Consider the following 24,866-nt stretch of genomic DNA (forward strand, 5'->3'; position numbering starts at 1 on the left):
CAATTGCATTTGTCTTTGCTAATGTTTTGCGTATTTTGATTTTGTTTTGTTTATTTCTGTTTTGCCTGTTTTTGTTTATTTGCCGTTGCTTTAATTGTCATGTCTATGTGCACATTTTTGTTTTGTACTTGTTCACCTTATCACAATAAAAAAAATAATAATAATATGCACAGCCAAAGTTAAAACTGTTTTTTTAGAGCTTACTATACTCCACTGTAGGACACTGCTCGCTTGTGGTGCAATTAGGCCTACATTAAAGATAAAATGAAAAAGTTAGGTAGCATATAATGATGCATTTAGAATATTTCATATCGTATTGAGACATTTGTTTTATACGTTTATAAGTTGAGTATTGATTCAGAAAATTGTATTATAACAGCTCTCACTCAGCCCACACTAGGTGATACTCCTCAGGTTTCTTGTGCATATGTCTCTTTGTATTTTAATGACTGAGAACTTGAGTGATTTTGTCCCTTTGATGATGATGTCCTGTATTTATATTTCTTGTGCTTTATTACAATGATATGTACCTATGGGTCTGAATAAAAGTATATACGATTTAACATCAGAAGTTAAAACTAAAAGTAGCTAATCTTGTTTTTCTTAATTCATTAGAAGCTCTCTGAAAGGGCACATTCAATTTTTTTTTACCCACAAAAAAAGAGGATTATGCTGCATGTTTATTAAGTTAGGCTACTCTCTAAGATACACAATAGTGAGAGAATAGGACATGAAAACAAACAGATTCAAAGTTTTCTTATTTTTTTGCCTTAATATCCACTTTAGTGAGGCTTATAGCATGAGCACATGCCCTCACTTCATTTTAGGACACAAAGCTCGCAAACTACAATAGGCCTATGAAGAAATAAAAGAAATGTAATATTTATATTTGGATTTTTTTTTATGTTTAAGTGCTTTGAATTTCATGAACAGAAACTACAGAAATAAGGATTTTCTCGGTTAAAGCCGTGGTAACATTCAGCCTGTCATGACCAAAAGGCCAACATGGACTCGAGGCCACGAGTGAAATTTACTTTTGGGGAGATATTATTTTCACGGGTCTATGAAATATGGACTAGACAAGTAAAATGTAGATGGATGACTGTACTGTAGAAACCTGATGAATACACAAATATGTTTTTTTCCCTTACATCACAGAGATAATGAAATGAAGAGCTAACTGAACAATACGGCTAGTGTCAAAATAATTACTTTTTTTAAGGTCACCAGCTCACATTCGGTGTATAACAAACCTGAGCACATGTTGTTCTGGACAGAATATGCAGCAACATCATCATTGCAACAAACAGATGTAATGTCAGGGTGCCCTCACTCTCTAATCAGAGTGAATTACCTCAGATAGAAAAGAGAATATTCCTCCTTTGAGGAAGCAGTGAAGACGGAGCAACCTATCAGCAATGTCATGCTCATTTGACAAGAGGAAGTTCTTTTCTGTTCTTGTGACCCAAAAGGTTGTTCTATTTTTTTTCATAATGGGATGTTTTGTAACTGTATCTTTGGAAATAAACATGTGCACAGTGAACTATCGAAAGACTTACATTGGCAGTATTAACACACCAAAGGAAAGGCTGCAGCTTATTTCATTTTAGCTGTTAAAAATCTTCTTCTGTCTTAAAATAAATCTCGTTTTCTAGTTTTGTTATTTTGCAGTCTGTCCTAGAATGTTTTATGACAAAACAGGATGTTAACACAGGCCTACATTTCAATTATATATATTTATTAATAAAAGAAAAGGCTAAATAAGGCTTTTTTTTGGTTTGGATTTTTAGAATTAAGTGTTGATATTTTTTTTTTTACAGGACCCAGAATGAAGCTTCGTTGTCCAGCCATGTTGAAGATGTACCACAAAGTGATACACAAAGAGAGCCTCTATCAAGAATAGTGTCGGGGGCTCCAAATAGCCCAGTGGCTAGGTCACGTGCCCCCACGTATGTATAGTCCCGGTTGCAGCAGCTGTGGGTTTCCTATCCAACATCAGCTTCTTGCTGCATGTCATCCCCCACTCTCTCCTCCCAACATTTCATGTCTCTCTTCAGCTGACCTATCCAATAAATGCAAAAATGACCCAAACAAATATCTAAAAAAAGAAAAGTGTCACGTTCCTAGAGAAATGGCTGTGTAACTTTTAGTATGAAAATCATGTCTCACTTGCATATATTATCATTCTTGTGGACGTGCATTGAATATAGATTTGTGTCATGTGTACACAATCAGAATGTATGATTAGTATGGAAAACGTTTCATTTCTTAATAATTTTGAGGAAACCGAGAATATGTTGGAAGTAATGAATAATATTTGCTAATGGAATGATGAGAATAGTGTGGCTTCACAATTCATTTTTACTCTTAAAATCATGAGCTGAGGTGGCTTATGAAACGAACATGTGGCAAGTTCACTGAATAAAGGGCCCAGCATTTCTGAGTTCATGTTAATATTATTTTTCTTCACAGTTTACATTCATGATATTTGCAGAAAGAAAAACAGTAAGACGTGAAACAAAAATACACCAAGACATCTGTAACTTTCATGCAACAGAGTTAATATCATTAAAGCCACAATTGTAATTTTTAAACCACATAAAAGTTAAATATATCTACTAATTGTTTTTTTTTTTAGTGTGACCTTTTGACAGTGGAAGCTCATGATGGTCAATGGAATGTGCCTTCAATGTTAAATTAACAGTGTAAAAAAGAGGCTTTATTCAGCCAATAAATAGACGATATCCAACACAGATCACAAATCTTACGAATGATTCATATTCACATCTACAGTAACTTTAGGTCGACATGTTGAAGATAGTGCTTTGGAGTGTGCGGAGAGAAAACTTAACATTCAGGAACTCCAATTCCTGAGTCTTCTTTAAATACATATTTTGGTGTAAAATGTGCAGATACAATATATCATGATGAAGTGAAGAGAGCTAGATCCTAAGGACCGCTTCACACTGGCTGTGTGTTGATCGCATGAGGCTCCAGTGTGTGCAGGATTCAGCCCGCACTGTCTTGGTATTCAGACGGGCCATGTGTTGGCTGCATGTCCCTGCTCTCACCCGTCTCCCTTCACAGGTTTTATATGTGTTTGTATATTCATTGGCCTCATAAATGTTATTAAGATTTGTACATTTGTTTTCAAGCCAGTCACATTTTCTTCTGATGTAGATGTACATGTTGCTCATACAGAGGCAATATAGCTCTCTACATATAATTTTATTAGATATTTGAAGAGTACTGTGCACTGCTTGTGGTAAAATAGGCAAGCCTTCTATTCTCTAGTTTTTGGTCATGTTATACATGCCATAATAAAAATGCAGCTATCAAGCAGCCAACACACAGCCAGTCTGACACCTGGGAAACCTTTTTAGTCCATATCCTGTACTCTTTGACATATTTCCGCTGTAAATTCTGAGCACTTTGAGTTTCCTCCCAGATCTTTCGTTAGAACCTTGAAGACAAAAAACAAACACAAACTTTATGAATCAAAACAGGAAGATTTCATGAAAATAGTAGAGCACAAATTATTTAAACAGAGGTTACCCTTTTGTCTCGTATGGTGTCAAAGCAGCCACTTTCAATCTTCTTGGCATGGCCATGCAAGCCCATGTGCCGAAGCATCATGACGGCACTGAGCAGCAAGGCGGTGGGGTTGGCCATGTCTTTCCCTGCAATATCTGGAGCAGTTCCATGAACCTGACAGAGGATTTAAATGACAATCATTCATCATAGTTGAAAATACTGCTGTGAAAAAAACACAAAACGACTGAAAAGGTATGAAAAACAAACAAATGAAACTGCAATGTGTCTTCACAAAATCATCTGAGCCTGTTATGAAAAACGAGTCTCAAGAATGGAAATAGAACATACCGACTCAAATATGGCAACACCATTGGCACCAATGTTTCCACTAGGTGTCACTCCAAGACCTCCAATTAGTCCAGCACAAAGATCACTGCAAAGGTAAATTTAGATTTATTTCAGTGCATACATAAATACCATGCGTATTAATTCTGAACTGATGTTCTTTTACCTTTTTTAATCTTAAGGATGTATTCAAATTTGTTATACACCTCTCCTTTCACTTGAGTTAAAACTTTTATAATTTAGTTTACCAGAGTTATACAAAAAAAAAACACATTTCTAAGTTTACATTAAAATAAATAAAACAAGTGGCCAGAATACATGTAGCTGTTCAAATTGAACAAACCACTCATTTGATTATAGTTGTGTTTTTTAGGGTCTGGTAAATTATGCAAGAGTTCCTGTTACTTATGTTACCAGCACTTGGCTGGTGCTAATTTTGTGCTCTGAAGACAAAGCCAGATTATGTATGCTTTTACATGTGCATATACACAAGATTTCTGTTTGCTGCAATGCCATCTATCTTACCTCAAAATGTCTCCGTACAGATTTGGCATCACTAACACATCAAACTGTGTGGGATCCTGTACCATCTGTAAAACATGTATTAATAATGCCTTTATTATTTAAGGAACATTTTTTAACTTTTAACTATTTATCCATCCACTATGAAACTATGAAAATCAATAACAAGAGATATCAGGACTTACATTAAGACACACAGTATCCAAGTACATCTCTGTGAATTTCACTTCTTTGTGCTTTTCAGCAGCCTCTCTGCATTTTCGTAGGAAGAGCCCATCTGACATGCGCCTATTGACAAATGGGTTAAAATAATTATTTCAAGAAATGGCTTTTGAATGAAAAAATACTCCAATGAATTTGAATGGAATATAACTTACATGATATTGGCCTTGTGAACAGCAGTAACACTGGCTCTTTGATTATTTCTTGCATATTCAAAAGCATATTCTGCAATGCGTTCGCTGGCTTGCTCTGTGATAAGCTTAATACTCTGAACTACTCCATCGACAATCTGAAAAATACACAAATTCAAAACAAGATTTGGGTCAAATCTGTAAACTACAAATAGTGTGTATGATTTCAGAAAAAGATAATGTTATGCTGATTCCCGTCACTGTATCAGTCTTACCACATGTTCAATCCCACTATATTCTCCCTCAGTGTTCTCCCTGATGGTAACCAAGTTCACATCAGTGTAGGGGGTCTGGTAGCCCTCGATAGACACACAGGGGCGCACATTGGCATAGAGGTCAAAGGTTTTTCTCAGCAGCAGGTTCATAGAGGGATGGCCAGCTGCTATTGGGGTCTTTAAAGGTCCTATAAATAGATCAAATGATTTACTACTTAAAGTGCCAACACAGATAGAAAACACCTCTTTGGAGGGCAAGATCTAAACCAGATGTGCCATGATTTTAATGTATTAATAACAAACTTGCCAAAATCTCTTTCTGACATAAGGGTTAACATTTATATTGGTCTTAACTTTAGCAAGTGCTATTTACAAAAAGAAATCTTCACTATGTTTTGCTGCTGAAATTAATCATTGTAGAGCTACTGGGATGGAGAGATTAGTCACTCATAGTCCGGTATATCATCACTACCAGCATTTAAATGTCAACAGTTGATCCCATTTATATTATAGGTAATAGAGCGATTATTAAGCATGCTACCTTTAAGGCCAATTTTGTTCCTGTCCATTGATTCTTTAGCATCAGGAGGGATCATCCACTTTCCACCAGGTCCTTGGATGGCTGTAACATTTCTTTCCTCCCACTGAATGGGGGCCTATCGATCAAGTATATGAATAATAATCAATACAAATGAAGAGCAGTCCACTCCATTGCTACTTTGTGAATCATTTTCTAGGTTGTGTTCCTTATGTACATTTGTTCAATGACAGTATTCCTTCAGAACTTACCTTGGCTGCTTCAAATATCTTCATGACAGCAGAGGAGATCTCAGGACCAATTCCATCACCAGGGATTAATGTTACAGTTTTAATCTAAGAGGACGAATAAAGACACATGACATTCAGTCATACAATAATAATTACATACTTCAGAATAATCACAAGTTAATACCAGGATTAAGAGACACCGCAAATTGTTTAGAATACTTTACTGCACCTCTGAGGGACAGTTACATACCCCACTGGTGAACATCCTGGGTTGTGGAGGCTCTTTCTTCAAAGCTCCAACCGCCCATGACACCTGACAATCAAAGTGAGGGATCAGGTTTTTCCTCAAAATAAGCTTTATTACCTCACAGGGCTGTTATGTAGTCAAATACAGAGGATGGGAACATTTTTTAACACAGAGACAGGATGTTATGTCGATTTAAGGTGCTTTAAGGAGGGAACATAGCAGGAGCAGAATAACCAAAGAAATGTGTGCCGTTTACCATCAAGCATGCTGAAGAGTACTGTTCACTTTTAATGTAACAATAAAGTAAACACTTGTTTCTACCACAGCTATACAAGAGTCACAAGTAACAATAGTTATCTAAATCTAATCTAAACAAAAAAAACAGCTTGAAGCATAGATAGATAGATAGATAGATAGATAGATAGATGGATGGATAGATAGATAGATAGATAGACAGATAGATAGATGAAGCTATCTGTAACAGACATTCTGAATTTAAGACTATAGTTAAAAAGTGGAATTACCAGTTCTTGTTAAATAGCCTGCTAGCCATACTATATAAGCAGTTGACTATTGTCTTGTTTAGAATTAATGATTATCTACAATTTAAAAGGCTTAGACTGATCATAAACATCCTAACCCCAAAAGACGATAGTGTGTGATGATAGTAGTTTATGTATGGGGATGAAGGGTTAATAACTTCTGCCACAGAGGAAAGTGTTTTTAATTTCATACAGTTAAAATATGAAAAGATGTCACACTTAGCTGTACAGGAAAAAAAACAGTTTAATAAATTGTTTCTCAGTTTAAGAGCAGCCAGGTACGCTATTGCAGAAGCGCAAAAGCAAAGGTGCTCTGAACTTAGAAATATGCAAAGCAAAATGTCCATTTCAGATTTGATTCACTTTTCAAGAAAGGGAGTATGCGAGAAGCTAGTTCGCTCTTTCTGACGCAGCGAGGAAACTCAGTGCTCAACTTACTTCCTGTGCCTTGATTTTATCCTCGCGATGGAGCGTTACGCCCCACTTTCTTAGGAGATTAAGAATCTGCAAATGAGGGACATTTCATAGATACAGTATTTGGTACTCCTCAAAAAAAAGTTAGGAAACGTTATTTTGGTCAATTATTTTGCCCCTTCAATACCGTAATACTTATTGTTGTTGTTTATCTTTGGGAAGCCTGATTAGTCACCATTACAACAAGGTATAACTTGTAAGGATCGTGCATCTGTGGAATAAACAACACGGCTAAACGTGTAGGTAGCGCCCCCCAAAAAATTTGCCAAAATCCCCTGCAATATTCTTCTGTTGGTATTTAGTCCTGTTTTGAGTTGCTTACTGGAATGGATGATTGCACTCTCCCACAGTAATAAGGAAAAAAACAACACAAATAGGCAATTTTTACACTCTATTCATTTTACACTGTCAGGGACGTCAGTAGCTGGTGGAAGATCCATACAACCAGCGTGTTTGTGTTGTTCACTCTAGCACATACAGCACGCCCAAGCTGATCCCACAAGTGTTCAATTGGGTTGAGGTCTGGACTCACAGCACGCCATTCCATCCTCTCCACTCCCAAATTCTGGATTCTACTCTGTGAATGATCCTGGCTCTGTGGGGGAGAGCGTTGACATCCTGGAGTTTGGAGTTAGGTCTCAGATTCTGGAGATATGGGACTGCCACTGGCTCCAGAATCTCATTTCGATATCTCACTGCATCGAGCTTGCCTTTAATGATGACAAGTTCTGTTTTGCCTGTGAGAGAGATACCGGCCCACACCATCACACTGCCCCCATTGAGAGATGTCACGCGATCTGTGCCGCAACCTGCATAGCGTTCTCCACGCCGTCTCTATACTTTGATCCTGCCATCCAGCTTCCGCAGACAGAACCTTGCTTCTTCACTGAACATGGCGCTGCCCCACATTCTTGGATTCCACCGTCGGTGCTGAAGACGCCAGCGCAAACGGGCCTGACGGTGAAGGGCAGTCATTAAAGGCTCACTGGCAGCCTTATTAGTTCGAAGACTTGCAATGTGTAATCTGTTCCTCACTCTCTGATCTGAGATCTGTCTGTGGTACCGTTCTGCAAATCTTGCCTGTAAATCTCTGGAAGAAAGCCTACGTTTTGTCAGTGAAGCAAGGGTTTAGGAACCGGTCTTCTTGGGGGTTTGTCTTCCTGGGACGCCCACTGCGCAGTCAGTCTTTGATGTCACCAGTCTCACGGAACTTGGTCCTAAGTTTGGAAATGGTACCAGGGCTGACACCAAATCCAGGTAAGTTTGAGTGACTTTTTGAAAGCAACCCATAAATAAAAATATTCCTAAGTGAACTTAAACAATGCTTTACTGTTTGTCAGTTTGCAGGAACTCGTCATATAGAAACATAGTTCTGGAGATGTTCCCCAACATCAAGGTGCTGGATGGTAAGATATAAGTGGATATTTTCCTGCATGCGTAAGTGTTAAACTAAATTTATTTCTCAGATCTGACTTTATTTTCTACTGCAGTATTTTTTAAACATGCCCTAATGTTAGGTTTAAGGATAAACGGCTCATGGTTTTTAAGCTGACCTGCATGTGCACAGAGACTTCACATGCAGCAAACAGCAGTATGCAGGACCCATACACACAAGTGTTATGAATTAACACTATACAAATAAAGATTGGTTGATTGAAGTGCTGTCAATCAGGTGCCAGTCATGCACCTATAACTTGCATACACCTGGAAACACTTAAAGCAAAACAGGAGTGAGTACCAACAGAAGAATATCGCATTGATTTTGGCACATTGTTTTGGGGTGTTACCTACACGTTTAGCTGTGTTGCTCATTCCACTAATGCACGACCCTTACATGTTATACCTCACTGTAATGGTGACTAATCAGGCTTTCCAACATATACAACACCAATTAGTATTATTAAAGGGGCGAAATATTTGACCGAAATTACGTTTCCAAACTTTTTTTAAAGGAGTTTAGCTTCATCACAAATGATTGAACATGTGCACATACCTAACACTCGCTTCTTGGACGCCATACGGGAGTCTCTTTATAGTTAGTTAGGTTGCCATAGTAACTACAAGCTACTAGCCTGTGCATTAGCTAGGTTAGCCAGGGCAGGAGCTGTTCCTGGTTTACAGGCGGTATTTGAATGCGTAAACTAAAGGCACATAAAAAAAATGGTCACACGAAACATTGTGCAATCTCTTTGTTGCAACAGGGACGAAATATAAAAATTTCTTCTTCTATACGTACCGCTGACCTCCACGCCTTCCCTGCCATCCTTTGCTAGACAAGGTCGATGCAGCAGAAGCAGCAGAAGCCGTAAAGCTCACGACACCACAACACAAACCGGATTTCCGGTCTGAAGACTTTTACTGAATTAAAAAGGTTATTTAATAATGCCACATATAATATGACACCTTATCACAGTAAAACAAATGTTTATTTAGTTTGAATACCGTGCATGTATATGCTGCTGTTTCCATAACTCAAATCATGTTTGAAGGGGATTCAGCTGGACTATCATAGACTGTAGCTCTGAATGTATTACAGACAGTAAAAACATATAAATAAATACATAAAATAAAAAAAAACCTCTCTGATAATAAACTCTATCAGTGACTATAAACATACTACCGATATTTCTTGTGGAATAATGACCTGAGAAAATTACTATTGAAATTTACTACACCAAGATACCAGCAGATGGCGCCAGTGGACTGCTACTGAGATTCGTCCAATGTCAACATGTGTGACTTCCATAACCTTTTTTTTTTCTCTGTATGAGCATATACTGAAAAAAAATCAAATGCATGTATGACTGGTCTAAAAGAAGACTGTAGATATGATTATACACATAATAAACTTTATGATATAAAACAAGTAGAAACAGCTAAAACAATCACTTGATTGCATTTTGCAAAAGTTCAACTTACAAAGAAACCATACAGCATGGGGCACATTAACTCCCCAAATTATCTAACAATGCAAAATGGAAAAAGCTCTTAATTACTTAAAACTTATAGAAATTCTTTAGCAGCATAGCTCTGAGCATAAATGCAGGCTACAACATGGTACAAAATGCACACTGTGCAAGTAAAGACATCTTTCAACCAAACTGAAGAGTGTCAGAATGGAGAACGGTTTTCAAACCACTTACATACTGTATATCGTCATCCAATGCATAGGATGTAATAGAAATTCAACAAATGCCTCACACTGCAGCACATGTATCTGGCAATTATACTTATCAAGCATTTGGATATAGCTTAGCAATTTGAAAACACCTACAGTACATTAGGCATGGGTCTTCATACAACAAAAAGATGCTAAATGTTGCACAAATGTGTCCAAAATATTCCCACTCATATGGCGTATTGTTTGGGCTGCTTCTTCAGACTCATGGATCTTTCCGTTTGTGAAATAACATGCGTGGCTCTGTTGTTGAGGAGTCTGCATTCATGAAGAACTTCTATAGAAACAGAAATGTACACAACAGAGTTGAGTCTACAGCTGGAAGTTCACGTGCAACATTTCCCCCCCCCCCCCCAACAATATGATGTCTTACCATTAAACTGTTTGTAGGCTTCATCAATGATGGCATTGTTTGACCGCTTTATGTCCCAGTAACTGTCTTCCACCCACGGTTTGCAATCAGAGTGTTCAACGAGTTGTCCGTTTTTGTATAATCCAGCTAAACATTCACAGGAAGACAAACACAGACAGATTGTGAGTAAACGTCACTTAACCTGTGAAATAAATTGTATTCCTTGGACATTACAGTTGAAGATCTTGGCATGTGTAAGATAAAAATTACATTTAAACAAGAAGTCACCAAAAATGACCCAGTAACACACTAGTAAGGAAACGTACCTCTGATGGTCTCATCAATGTCTTTGCATAGTTGGTACAAGTCACTCCCACGTCCGACAACTCTTTCACCTACAATTTTAACAAATGTTTAAAAGAGAGACTGCACACTACAGGAGTACCTTTAACAAAGCACCTTCTTTCACACAGCCTGTTCAAGTCAAAGACAGAATGGGTTGGGTAACATCCCTGTGCTGCAAATCTGGCAACAGGGGTTATAACAGAGCAAAATCTGTGTCCGTGTAAATGGGGGTGCCTGCAGGACACGACAGGGCTGTGTGTTGATGCAGACACAATGTTTACATTTCACGCTTCTTTTGCAACGGTGTCCAAAATTGCCCACTAGGGAAAAGATATGCCAGCGTTGTTTGTTTCAGTTTAAAAAGGCAAATGTCCTGTCATGGTGAGGCTTTAACTTAGGCAGATCTCTACATAAGAACGGCAGAAGACAACAGCAGAATGCAGCCAAGTGTCCAAAGTCGTCTTTTCTCATTTGCAACGATTTGTTCATTTTTTTCAGTTCTGATTTGATTTACTTTTATGTGCAGTATTTCACTGCATCTTAACATATAATTAAAACCTCAGCTGACATCTTGTTTATTCTCATACTACTGTGTGCTGCATGTGAAGTCTCTGTGCACATGCAGGTCAGCTTAAAAACCATGAGCAGTTCATCCTTAAACCTGACATTAGGGCATGTTTAAAAAAATACTGCAGTAGAAAATAAAGTCAGATCTGAGAAATTAATTGAGTTTAACACTTAAGCATGCAGCTTGAAATTAATATTAGCTTTACTATCATCCACTAGACTGAAAATATCCACTTATATCTTACCATCCAGCACCTTGATGTTGGGGAACATCTCCAGAACTATGTTTCTATATGACGAGTTCCTGCAAACTGACAAACAGTAAAGAATTGTTTTAGGTTCGCTTAGGAATGTTATTATTTATGGGTTGCTTTCAAAGAGTCACTCAAACTTACTTGGATTAGAGTAATTGTAAGTGTTGTCTTTAAAACGTATATTTTCTAGTTTCCTCAAAGACTGAAGGCAGTGAAGGTTTTCGATGCTGTTGAAAAACACAAACCGGTTAAACATGATCATTTTCACTTTGAATTTAGGATATTGCTCTTCAATCAAAGCTACTAGGAGCCAAACATCCATTTAAAACAGATTAAAAAGGGATACCTTGAGATGATATTACCAGCCACATTTAAGTTCTGTAAACTCTCACAACTGCGCAGGGGCTCTAAATAACAAAAGTGAAAACACAATAACAGTGAGATCAACTATAGTATTTCTACTCATGATGAAGAAAATAGTGGGTAAAAAAAAAAAAAAAAAAAAAAAAAAAAAAAGAGTATTTTACTCCTGGAATCTTACCTAAATTGGAAATCCTGTTGGCAGACAAATTGAGCACAAACAGAAGCCGAAGAGATGCTAGAGGAGCTAAATTTGAGACGTTATTTCCAGAGAGGTCCAGTCTCTCTAAATTCATACACTCCCCGATGCATCCAAGGTCATGTATTCCTGTGAGAAAAACACATAACCTTCAGAATAATAACGCACTTTTAAGGCTAGTTTGAACAGTAAGACATTAATCACATCTTACCAAGACCTCTCAATTTAAGAAACAGTATCGACTCCAAATCAAACTCTCCTGTACGTGACTTGAGCAGCACAGCGGTTATCTTCTCCACGTCTGCATCTGAAAGAATGAGAGAAACAACACTGCAGCGTAACAAAGCACTTTGCTGCTCCTAACCAGGCAACACAGTCACAGACTCCTTTATTCGTGAGTCAGCACTGCAAAAAAAAGCCAAAACGCTGGAAGCACTGTGTCTCTTCTGGTTTACGGTGGAGCAATCAAATTACCAACGCAATCATCTGCAAATAGTAAATCCCAATTCAAACGGAATTTTGAATGTGTGGCAGCAGCACACTGAGCTTTTTCGTCTGCCATCTCCAGAGGACAGGGGTCACACACACATGGGATGATGTGCAGCCAGTGTGTTGTTTATGACGGTGTAAAGCCATCCAGCTTGCACGCATGAATAACTTCTTATGAAGTTATATTTGGTTTCATTTCCCAAGGCAGGATCAGTACAGAATTCAGACGACTCCACATGCATACTCTTTTCATGAGCCTGCACAAATGAAACACTGATTCCCTGGGGACAACAGCGTCACTGAAAGAGAAGACTCATCAGGTTAACTAGAAATAATGATGCTGGGGTCTGCTTTTTCCTTTTTTTTTATCCTAGTATATTATAAAACAAGTTATTTACTTTCAATGTAAGCTGCACAAGGGGTGGAAGACAGGGTAGCACTACACCACTTTAACATGGGGGGGGGGGAAATGGTCTGAGGAGGACAAGAAGGGCCACCACACGTCTTGCATTTGTTTACTAAAAAAAAAAAAAAAAAGTGATGGGTGTTTTGGCTTAGCTTCACAGCTAGCCACCGGGTAGCTAATGTATGCTGCAACCTGCAAGTCGTGATGCAGCGGCGGAGGAATGACTCAGTCGAATGAAAAGTGGGTTGGGTAATTCAATGAAATGGTAATTATTCGGTTTTTTTCCCTCTGATGATGGCATAACGTAAAATGTTGTGCAACGAGGGATGCGTTGTTAGCTGCAGCTTAGCTTAAGCCGCGGCTACCTACCTAGCACAAGCGTTTAGCAACAAGCTATCCAGTACAACTTACCTTGCTCTTTATCTCGCTTAGAATCCATCGTGAGCAACTTTTTTTGCTACTTGGAAAGCAGCACTAAAAAAAAAAAAAAAAGCGAGGGTTTTAACGTAGAAAGACAAGAAGGTGGTTGTTTTATGGGAGTGTGAAATTGGCATCTGTCCTGGGGTGTAGTCAGGACACAGCTCACTGTACTGCTGTGCTGCAGAAAGCATGCAGGTGGATGAGACGGACCTCAGCGTCTCTGCAGTCCAGCACGGACCGTGCATGGGGGGATGATGAAGAAGACCAAGGGGGGGCTGAAGACTAAGACCTCCAGTGTTTGTCATAATGTCTCCTTCCGTGCAACAGGTTCAATTAAAAGTTGTGTTCGTGTTGCAAAACTAAACAAAAAAATCATGATTGAAAGAGTTTTGTAGACTGTAGAATTCAGTAAATGCGAAATTCAACAACAACAAAAAAAGAATTAAATGCATGCAAAGTCTTACTGTGAAATAATGCACGAAATATGCCACTGAGATAAATCATAATGTAGTGAGAAGGGATGGAAAAGAAACATGTTCCATTATTCACCATGCACCTTATAACTTATCATTTAGTATTTAGTATTTAGTCGACTTGCACATAGCTCTGTATATATTTATATTTATTTCTCGTTTACTGCACATAGTTCTGTTTACATCTGTCAGTCCGATCACTGTCCACTTATATCTACTCTTTTTATATTTTGTATTTTTAAGTTAAGTCTAAGCTTTAAGTTGTATTTAAATTGACACTTTATATTATAGGTTAAAATGTTTCGTCTACTTGCACTGTTGTTAATTTACTGCTCTGTGTGCCTTTGAATTGCCCCAAATGGGACAAATAAAGTTGTTTTTTTTTAATTTGAATTTGAATTGAGAGAATTGGATTGAAGTACAAGAATCAGAAATATAGCCTACTTTTTGATTCGCAAAACATAACCCAGTTTATTTAGTACAATACTACAGTAAATGTATTTTATTAATTCAATGCCGCTTTAATCAACCTTATTGCTGATAAGTATAACAAAAATATAAAAAAATAAACTTCAAGAATTATATTATTCGACGCAAAGTATAACCAAGCTTTATCTTGAGCAATTATTCAATTATTCAATTGCTGATACATGTTAATGCGTTATTTATTGTTGTTGTTGTTGTTGTTGTTGTTGTTCTTATCATAAATAAAACTGTAATATCAGCAGGATTTTAACAGCAGTTAGCCTGTAACATTAAATGGCCCACCAATCTAGTTCATCTTCATTAGCAGCATGTTGTAGCTCACAGTGGTCGATTTATTTATTTGTTTAGCAGAGGTCCTATTGGTTTGAACAGTATCTGGGTGCCTCAGCAGAAGCAGATCAGTTTGCAGTTCTTGGTCTCCACAGACAACCTCCTCTGGCTCCGACACAACAGAACGCTGGTCTGCTACCTTTTTTTTTTTTTTTTTTTCACGCATCCTCAATTCTTTAAACCCTCATGGAGGACCTCTCTTCTAAGGACTACAACGACCTAGAGTTTGCAGCCTCCTGTTCGGGGACTTTAGTCTCCGCGGAAGTACTAAATGCCTTTCATTGAGAAAAGCCTCCGGACGTTCAGTAGGCAATTGTGAATGGGCACGAACGACCAATGGTTTGATTAAGATGGGAAACAAACAGACTATATTTACCGACGAGCAACTTGATGCCTACCAGGTAAGGCTGCAAGTGTTACCATGCAGCATGTTAGATGTAAGAACATCTCCAGAAGCAGGGAAAACAAGATTAAAATAGTTCCTTTGATTGAAAAGGGGATCTTCATAAAAATAAAGGTTCAGTTTAATGTGGAGTCAAAGAGTACAGTATTGTAATGGTCACACTTATAGGCTTTTTTTAAAGACTGAACTGTTTGAATATTTCCACTAACTTTCAGTACTGTTCCATGTTTATCATCACACATCATTATTTCACTATTTTCCTAATATGGGCATATCATTCCTGACATTTAAAGCCCTGTATCTTGAATTTAATAGGTAAAGCAAAACAAGCTGATTATGTTGTTGAAAAGCAAAAAATATACATTTTCAAAATTGCACAATGGTCAATTGGCATTTATCAATTTCCTTCTAAAAAGATCTCAGTTCTGACTCTGCTGTCTAAATATTTTCATAGTCCTGATAGTCAAGAGTAGATAAGTCGTTTGATTTCCACCACCTTATGAGCATATCTGACCTGTGGTTCCCTGTAACAATAATCCAGGTTTTTCCTGCAAAGAAATGTGTCTTCCATTGCTCAGGTTTAACATGTGATTCATTGTGGACTTAATAATTGATGCCAAGCTGGTGCGCTATTCTGTGAAACCCTACTCTCAGGAGACTGCTTATAGTTCTCAAGAGCCTCTCTGGTTACTCATGCTACTCCTTCAAAGCTCTCCTAGGAGTACTGTTGCTTTCTGTTTGCCTTACTAACTATCTTCCCTCTTCACTACCAATACAGCTTATTTCTTTTCCTTTTTAGGATCAAATTTGAAAGATTTAACACCAAATTTAACACTTACTGACTGATGCTGAGTGTTTTATGTTTTACTTTACACATATACTACCACACACATTCATTGACCCACATTTCTTTGGCACTGTTTTGACCTGAGAGGATGAATCGAATTGGGTTTCCCCAGGAATGCATGATTTTTTTTTTTTTTGTTAATCACATTTTCTCCAGAGCTCAGCTGGCTGCGCTCTGGCTCTCACACTCACCAGCACAACTCACACTGAATACAACACAAGGGACATTTTAAATTGAGGCGCCTGCAGTAAGGCTGTTGGATAATGTGCGTGCCAGTACTTGCATGTCAGACACCATGCAGCTCGTGTTCCTCTGCCTTGTCGTCACTATTGCAAAGTGGCAGGTGACAACACTCCCACACATCATCGTGTAAGGGACACTGGACACCTTGACACACGTTCACAGTCTATAAAATTGTTCACATGACCTCACAGGAACCGTAATGTAATCATATATGATTCACAGACGAGTCATTTACTGTAGATTGTATGACGGTATTTTATAAACTATGCAAATCCCAATTAAACCTGACAAAACTACACAACTTGAGTCCTTTATTAAATTTGACTATTTGTTATTTTTTGTTCTAACATGTCATTTTTTTTACCTCATTTCAGGACTGTACATTTTTCACCCGCAAAGAAATTCTGCGGTAAGACTTTAATCATCACTTAACTCTGATGCATTAACAAGAGCTTTACTGTTTATTATCCTGAAACCACTTGCTTTAACCATGAGAGCATTATCATAATGCTACATAAATGTGCTAAAGCTGTCTTTTACATTGCATTGTCTTCTCTTAGTAATGCATTGTCTTCTCTTAGTAACCTTCATTTGCATTTTTCCTCCAAGAAGACAGTGATTTTGATTCAGTTAAAGTAAGAGAATTGTTTTGTAAAGCAGACATGTTGCAGAGCTACAGCCAATCCAGACCCACTTCATTACATCTACAGTATGAATGGCACGTTTTATGTGTGAAATTATACACATTTTCAAGTGAACATCTAGAAGGTTCTGAACTGTATGTTACCTAAACCTTTGAAAGTTACGTTGACCTTTTGACTGTGGTGTTGTTTTCTGCCTCAACCAACACAGTATCACATTCCTCCCCGCTTCAGCATGTGCACCCCTAACAGTTAAGAGAAAAAAAAAAGAATCTCTTGATGATGGGATGAGGTATCATGACTCAGTGGGTGGCTTCGTTTCTCTCTTCCTGTCACTCACCCCCTCGTTAGCAGGCATCAGTTAGACAAATCTCGAGCTTTTTCATTAATAATGACGCACATGGTTTCAGTGTCTTTTATCAGGGGCTCTGCAGCATGTTTGAATCTATACTCAAATGAAATGCTAACTCACAAAGGTTGTAGTGGAACAATAGATGAAGACATGAGCCCTGTATGTTCGGTTGAATAGTTTTTAAAGTATTTGCTTGTAGTCAGACATGATAGGCTGTCACTGTTTGCTTAAATTGCACAAATTATGAAGAATTAAAGTTGAACTTTTTCAGTTTATATTTGTAAATCAGAGGCGATGAAGTCATGTTGAGGGTGTAAACTTTGTGCCCAAGGCGATTCACTGCATTTTCAGCAGGACTATTGCAGACTCTTGATTTTGAATTTTCTCCCTTTTCATTTTCTCTATGTTTATTCACCGTGCGCTTGAGACAGTTTTAAAGTGTCTTAAATACTTATTAGTTTTTCCCTCCCTTTTCACTGATTAACTCCTACTGCGCATGTACATGTTCCTCCTGAGAGATACACTATTATCTTCAAGGACCTCATTAAACTTGAAACAAAACTGAGATACAGCAGAGCGTCTAATTGGGTCTTCTGCTTTAATACCCTCATAGAATCCTTCTTGTTTCTATCTCCAGCCGTTACATATACAGAACAGTTTCCAATAACAATCCAAGCAACACTACACTACAACAGGATCATGGTTTTGACAAGTTAACCCTTATGTTGTATCATCAACAGTAGATTTTATAATTTTTCTGTTTTTGAAACCTAAAATACAAAACCTCATTTTGAAAGTCACAGAGGCTGGGTAGTTCAAACACTCTCAAGGGCCATTGTTTGTAAGATATGCAGGTTCACTGGTACCACATCATTTTGACAAGTTTATCTTTATTAATTGCAGTGAGTTTGTCCTCTAACAGTGTCCCTGCTGATAAAAGAGTACGTCTTGCCAGACAGGATTTGTCCTAGGACGTTGTGAAAGAAGGGCTGAAGATAAGCACTGGCTTTCTCCACATCATTATCGTTCATACAGCCTCCTCTGAGTTTATTAAAATGTATAAATAATGAATGATCTCAAAAAAGAGGTGTTAAATAAAAGAGACAGACAGAAAGAAAGAAGGGGAAGATAAAGATTTCATGACATGAATGACAGAGTTTCAAAATGATTAGATTTCTTTGGTGCAGCAAACTGAGAATAACCGGCTTTTAAGAGTTAAGGAAATAAAAAGTTGTTTAAGTTTACCAGCCATTTCAAAGAATGTGACATTCTTAATTTCATAGTTTTGTTCTAAATATTTGACCAATATGAGGGCATGTTTCTATTTATGTTCATTCCATAGTTGTTACACTGTACTTGTTGTATTCATTAATTAAAGACTTAATACATCATCTTATTACATCCGTTGCATTACAAAGTTTTTGGTATTTGTGTTAATAAATAGAGACAATGTTCATCATTTTTATGTTAATGTTAGATGACTCAGTATATAACAAATTCTTATTTTATTTAGGTTACATGGTCGATACCACGAGTTGGCTCCTCATCTTGTACCAATGGACTACACCAATGATCCTGACTGTAAGGTGCCTTTAGCCTTAATCGTCAACATGCCAGAATTAAAGGTAAAAATCCATCTTTACAACAGACACTTAGATATGTCCTATGTCAGAACTTTTAAACTATTATGTATCCGGCTATTTTCAAGTTTTATTTTCTACTTGTGGTGTGTATCTTTTTCTTTTTCTTTGGATGTTTGTATTGTGCTAATGCCACTCCAAAACAACCATGGCCTTCACTGCTCATGTGCACCAACACCTAATCAATACAGACACTCTCTCAGAGGACAGAATTTAATTTTTAACCGTCGTCAGCATGAATCTGATTGCATGACGTCACATTTTGTGAGGGTATGAAAGTTAATGTGCCATTACGTTCTCAACCTCTCTCCCCTGACTGACTCTTTCAATCCTATTTTTATGCAACCCGCCTTTGAAAAGATCGACAAAATTTTTAGAAGAGGCATGTTGCGTGACATCCAGCTGCAATTACTTCCACTTTTCTCCTCCAGACAAAAGTACCACACAATTTTATATGGAGGCCTTATCCACTGAGGGTTTAGCACAGAGACTCATAATGCGTCCTTACCCTGGGCATAATTGGTTCTTGACTGTTAAACTGCCACATGATTTCAAGGTCTATGAGGATGGCAGGAGGAAGATGAAGACTGTACCAATGACAGGGCTGATGAGGCCAAGACAATAAAGAATCAACCAATGTTCTCTACAGCTTCATAAATATATTTCCCAGTCAGCTTTAATGAGCTTTGTAGAGTAAACTGGACTGATTCAATTGGCTCTTTTTGCTGAGCTTGTATTAAGCCTAAACATGCTAACCATCCTGTTTTGTAAAGCTTAGGAATATATACCAATATTTAAACTTTTTTTTTATTGCCTACCTTAGACCTACTTTACTTTAGATTTATAACAAGATTTATCAACCCATCTTATTATATGGGATATAAAATCTCCAGATGGATCTTATGTTTAAGCAACAAAGGAGAAAATATTGACTTCCCCATACCAGCAAAGAGAGAGACTCAGCCTGTTTTCAGATGAAGCAAAGCCATAGCTCAGCAGAAAAGCACCTCTGCAGCTCATTAATGAAGCAAGCAAAGTTTATTTATATGCCCAATTTACAGATACCAGTCAAAAAGTGCATCTCAGTTAACTAAAACAAGGCAAATAAAAATCAAAAAGTAATATGACAGGTACTGTAAGACTCCAGATAGGTATACTAAAATTGAACACCAGAAAAAATATTCAAAAATAAAAGAATGGATGAGATGTATCATTAAAGGTTTAGCTGGATGCCATCTGCATAGAAATTATTTGAATATTGCTAAATCTACCGTTAAACTGTCCAAGTGTTCGCAAGAACATGGGTAATTAAAGGGATCCTAAAACCAATCCCTGTGGAACACCATATGACAAAAGAACATTGTCAGACCCAAAGTCGTCTACAAAAAGAGGAAAAAGTCCTGTTTGTGAAATTGACAAAAGAGCATAAAGATAAGCTCATGAAAGCTTTATTTCTTTTGGGCTATAATAAAATGTAATGGGGTATATAAATCAGATAAAGCTCTACATTATTGTGCTCTAACACTCGTGTGAAAATGTTGATTTTCTCCTTATCTGAAGGAAAACCCATTCCGCAACAGGATCGTAGAGTCTTTCTCAGAGGATGGGATGGGGAATCTCAGCTTTAATGAATTTGTTGACATGTTCTCAGTCCTCAGTGAAACTGCTCCAAGGGAACTCAAGGCCATTTATGCCTTCAAAATATATGGTAGTGACCAAAACATCTATAATCATTTTCTCAAATATCCCAGTCGTTTATTCAATAAAGATGTATGATTGTTTGCACCAATATCCTGTTTCACATAGATTACAATGTGGATAACTACCTGTGTAAAGAGGACCTGGAAAAGACTCTGAATAAGCTGACAAAAGAGGAGTTGACTCCTGAGGAGGTGGTGCTGGTGTGCGAGAAAGCTATCGAGGAGGCAGATTTGGACGGAGACAACAAACTCTCCTATGCTGACTTTGAAAACATGATAACAAGGGCTCCTGACTTTCTAAGGTAATTGTTTAAAACATCAACCAATACATGCATGTCCTTTCATACTGTAGGACAATGCTCTGTGCATCCCTGGTTACTGAAAATGTTCATTACCCAGATGGCTGCTCATCATTTACATCATTTAACTGTCAGCCAGACACGATCACTCATGCTGAGCCACCACTATGCTCATTCATGCAAACCAATGGTATGCAAATCAGTGGTATGCAAATGACATCACTGCTCTCTGCCTGATTCCTGTGTGGTTATACTCACATACGAGAACAATAACTACTTACATTGCAATGCTGGTCCCTGAAAATTGTCTCTTTTGTTTGTCCAGCACCTTCCATATACGGATCTGATGAAGAGATTCCATGGTTGACAGTTTGGTGAACCTCAGGACTCTACGTGCATCCTGTCCTCACCACAGCACAGTTCCTGCCTCCCTCTCATCGACAGGACATATATGAGTTAGACATCAAAATACTGGATACCGCTGACTGCACGGGGTGCTCACTTTCCTTTCTGTCTGTGAAAGTGTTTTATCCTTTTACCAGCTATGAAAGGGCTTGACCTGAAATGGTCTCTTGTTGGGACAAAATGCTATTCCTTCCACAATTGAGGGATGAAAATGTGGGGAATTAGCCAGACTCTGCCACTTATGGAGCAGATTAGAAAATGCATCAAATGCTTATCTACCTACAGTTACAGTATATTGCACATGGGAAACCCCCCCAGTCAAGTCTTCCTACAATGACCCACAAGATACTAGGTATTTGCTAAGGACAAGCTGGAAGTGAATGAAAGCACGGTGTTGGCTTTAAGGGCTTACAGGTATTTAATATGAGCTAATTGTACATGCCGCGTATTGCTTACAGTTGTTGTGTATTTTGACTACAGAACTGGAGAATTATGACAATCACATGTTTCTGTTGTCCAGTTAAATAAGGGCTCGGTCAACTAAAGCTTTTATCTTCTGTCTCAGCCAGTATCATGAGATTTTGAATACAGCCATGTTTTTTGGGATTAACATGTCACAATATTTTATGTGACTTCAGGTATTCATCGTCCTTTGAATAAATTTTTTTTTTCTCTGTGTATTCTGCCTGAATTACTGACGTGAAAGCATTTGTGATGTCAGTGAAAACAAAGGAGCGCTCACTGTAAGGTAACCAAAAACCAATAAGAAATTAGAAACATTTATGAGTTTAGTTTAGTCCTTTTATACAGATTTACTTTAACCCACCCAAATAGCAATGATCAGTGAGTGTACACAGTAAAGCTCGGGAAATGACTGTGCCTCTGCATTGCCCATCATATGAGCTGTAATAACTTGTTAAGCAGGATGTGATCATTAGCAGAGAGCTGCCTCAGCACTCGCAGGCATGATTACATCCTGCACACACAGTTAATCTCATCAGGAGAGAGCTGGTGGGTGGTCATCTCTATCACGTCGGACTGAGATTAATGGGTGCTGCTTTCTAGGCTGTAGGGGACAGATCTGCATATAGTGATCTGGTATGTTTGCAGTTCTTTTCTTTTTTTTCAAGCTCGTAGTTTGTACTAGTGAGTAATACAAACATAAAAGCAGAGCATTTTGTTATCAGTCTCTAAGGCGGTAAGCCACCCCCTGAGAATCATGTCCCAAGATATCTTTAGGCCTTAGGTGGTGGGTGTGATGGAAACAAAATGAATGTGGTTTGGTTGATAGACCATTGAGTCTTACTAATCAGATATTTGGACTGTAGCCGAAGGCTTAACAAATAACGCAGCGTAGATTAGAGCATTCATAATAACCATAATGGGTATACTGTAGGTTTCCTTCCCTTTAGCGACGTTGAAACGTTTAGGACGTTGAAACCCCCTCCCGTTTGCCACCAAGAACTCTGGACTAATAACTCTGAAGCTAACTTTTCAAAAGTACACTCAGTTTACTGCATATTGCACATATTGCACAAGTTTACTTTTTCTTTAAATTTTATTTTATTTTATTTACCATTTTGTACCTTTTGCACAATTTAGAATTTATTACTGTAAATATTATTTATCTTATTTTACCTCATTTTATTTTATCTATTTTACCTTATCTTATTTTATCTTATTTTGCTTGTATTGCACCGCGGGACGGAGACAAACGCAATTTCGATTCCACTGTACGTCTGGCATATTTTGAAATTGACAATAAAGTTGACTTTGACTTTGACTACAGAATTGGTAACAAAAAATACAACAAGTTTTAGTGGAAAAGTTGATGTAATTGATGCGTTAGTTTGTCCAAAAAAAAGGAGGATGTTGATGAACCCAGTTAAAAGGTGTGCCCTCATCAAAGCAGCCAGTATAATCCACATTCAGCTATCAATTTCACTTTACGAAGGCGGGATCAAATATTCAGGGTGTTACGCTGCTGGTCGTGTAACTTCATTAATTCCTGAACATCTGTTAATCGTGATTCCAGCTGAGAAGCTTCTGCTGCAGAGTGATACCGGGGCTGTAAAGCAGCCAATACTGTTAAGAAGCCAAATGGAGTGTGAAACTCCCTCTGATTTCACCCCATGGGGACCTTGTCTGGTTGAATCTGATTTAAAATGGCTTTCTCAGTAGTGACAGTGGAGGTCTGACAAAATACTTCATGACACACTGTTAAAGAATCTGATGCTGTTGTTTATTATTTTCATTTCAGAATGTCTACTTTTTTTAAATGTATTTTTTATATAACTAATCTGTGTTGTTATGAAGGATTAGAGTTTTGCATAATTAGGGGTATGACTGATGTGACTCATATTTGCATGGTGGCTTAAGGCCTGCCTCGTCACCACCTCTTTGCCTGTTATACGTGGTTGACCAAAAGTTATGTTTAGAGTATTTTCGATATGGCAACCGCAATCAATGGGCTTAAAAATGCGCTTCAGAAACCAATGGCTGTCATCACTGAGACTACATCCATGTTTTATACAGTCTTTGGTTTAAACTGGTGATTAACAAATTCAAATAAATATATAAGACTCTGAGAAATGACTGAATGCTCCAGGAAACGTTTTGTCCCCGTATGTTGCAGGTCATTATTTTTACTGAGAACATCAGTAATAGTACAATAAAACTGTATGTTTTCAAGGATATTAATTGGTGAATTCTAAATATGTTACACACTTATCATCATTCATTGACTTTTTTATAGATAACTAATGATATTTAATGAATGCATTACTAGTGTGTTATTCAGCATTTATTCATTGTGGAGTAATGCTTATTCAATAATAATAATAATAAATGAATTATTATTAATAAATTTATAATAATATCAATGTTCATTGGATACTAAAGCAAACTGTGACAGATAAGGGAAAGGATAATATTATTAATTTCTTTAATTCTCTCTCTCTTACTTATCCATACTGAACTATACCCCACACAATATGTGCTGTTTTGTACGATAGATATTAGATTTTTACTATACTATACTGTGCTTAGTGTGTTGCATTTCATAACGGTGATACTCAGGTTCAGAAACCCAATAATAAGACAACTTATGACATGCTGTTTTATGATTTAGAAGAAGAGAATCACATTTCCGTACGTTAGCCACTGACACTTTATCAAGTGTATTTAAGTTACAGAAGAGAAACTGATAGATACAGTGTTCAAATACTGTTGACCTTGTAAGTTGGATGTTTTGATATTTTAGGGGGTAAATGCATCCTGGATGACATTTCATCACCTGCAAAGAAAACTCCTCACTTCTTTACATCACACAGCCCAAGTTTTCCATACCAAAACTCTGCAGCTGTTCGTGTGTGAGTTGCTGTGTAAGAGAACCATGGAAAGCATTCAGTCTTTGGT

At 37.6% G+C, this 24,866-nt stretch overlaps 3 protein-coding genes across 5 annotated transcripts; 1 reads left to right on the forward strand and 2 right to left on the reverse strand.

Moving 5' to 3' along the window:
- Positions 1–743: 743 nt before the first annotated feature.
- idh3a (isocitrate dehydrogenase (NAD(+)) 3 catalytic subunit alpha) lies at positions 744–9,393 on the reverse strand. Of its 2 annotated transcripts, XM_061035403.1 has the most exons (12): positions 9,297–9,387; positions 7,025–7,090; positions 6,048–6,110; positions 5,819–5,902; positions 5,571–5,685; positions 5,030–5,217; positions 4,779–4,912; positions 4,587–4,689; positions 4,405–4,469; positions 3,883–3,967; positions 3,556–3,708; positions 744–3,463 (listed from the first exon to the last, which is right to left on the reverse strand). In XM_061035403.1, the coding sequence occupies exons 1-12, from the start codon at positions 9,321–9,323 to the stop codon at positions 3,380–3,382; spliced, it is 1,167 nt and encodes a 388-aa protein (XP_060891386.1). In that variant the 5' UTR covers positions 9,324–9,387; the 3' UTR covers positions 744–3,379. The 2 variants fall into 2 exon arrangements, with proteins under 2 accessions (XP_060891386.1, XP_060891387.1); XM_061035404.1 differs by lacking the exon at positions 7,025–7,090 and having other exon boundaries at positions 9,297–9,393.
- Positions 9,394–9,889: 496 nt separating this feature from the next.
- Positions 9,890–13,824, reverse strand: lrrc61 (leucine rich repeat containing 61). The gene is made up of 9 exons (XM_061035405.1): positions 13,622–13,824; positions 12,527–12,622; positions 12,298–12,444; positions 12,103–12,163; positions 11,898–11,983; positions 11,748–11,813; positions 10,917–10,985; positions 10,612–10,737; positions 9,890–10,515 (listed from the first exon to the last, which is right to left on the reverse strand). The coding sequence occupies exons 1-9, from the start codon at positions 13,647–13,649 to the stop codon at positions 10,409–10,411; spliced, it is 786 nt and encodes a 261-aa protein (XP_060891388.1). The 5' UTR covers positions 13,650–13,824; the 3' UTR covers positions 9,890–10,408.
- Positions 13,333–22,127, forward strand: cib2 (calcium and integrin binding family member 2). 2 transcript variants are annotated; one of them, XM_061035407.1, is made up of 6 exons: positions 13,333–13,475; positions 16,787–16,821; positions 18,919–19,030; positions 20,606–20,753; positions 20,852–21,047; positions 21,370–22,127. In XM_061035407.1, exons 1-6 carry the CDS (start codon positions 13,473–13,475, stop codon positions 21,389–21,391), a joined length of 516 nt encoding a protein of 171 aa, XP_060891390.1. In that variant the 5' UTR covers positions 13,333–13,472; the 3' UTR covers positions 21,392–22,127. The 2 variants fall into 2 exon arrangements, with proteins under 2 accessions (XP_060891390.1, XP_060891389.1); XM_061035406.1 differs by lacking the exon at positions 13,333–13,475 and adding an exon at positions 14,815–15,320.
- Positions 22,128–24,866: the final 2,739 nt, after the last annotated feature.

Source organism: Labrus mixtus, chromosome 4 (genome assembly GCF_963584025.1).
Source record: "Labrus mixtus chromosome 4, fLabMix1.1, whole genome shotgun sequence".
In the NCBI taxonomy this organism is placed as follows: domain Eukaryota; kingdom Metazoa; phylum Chordata; class Actinopteri; order Labriformes; family Labridae; genus Labrus; species Labrus mixtus.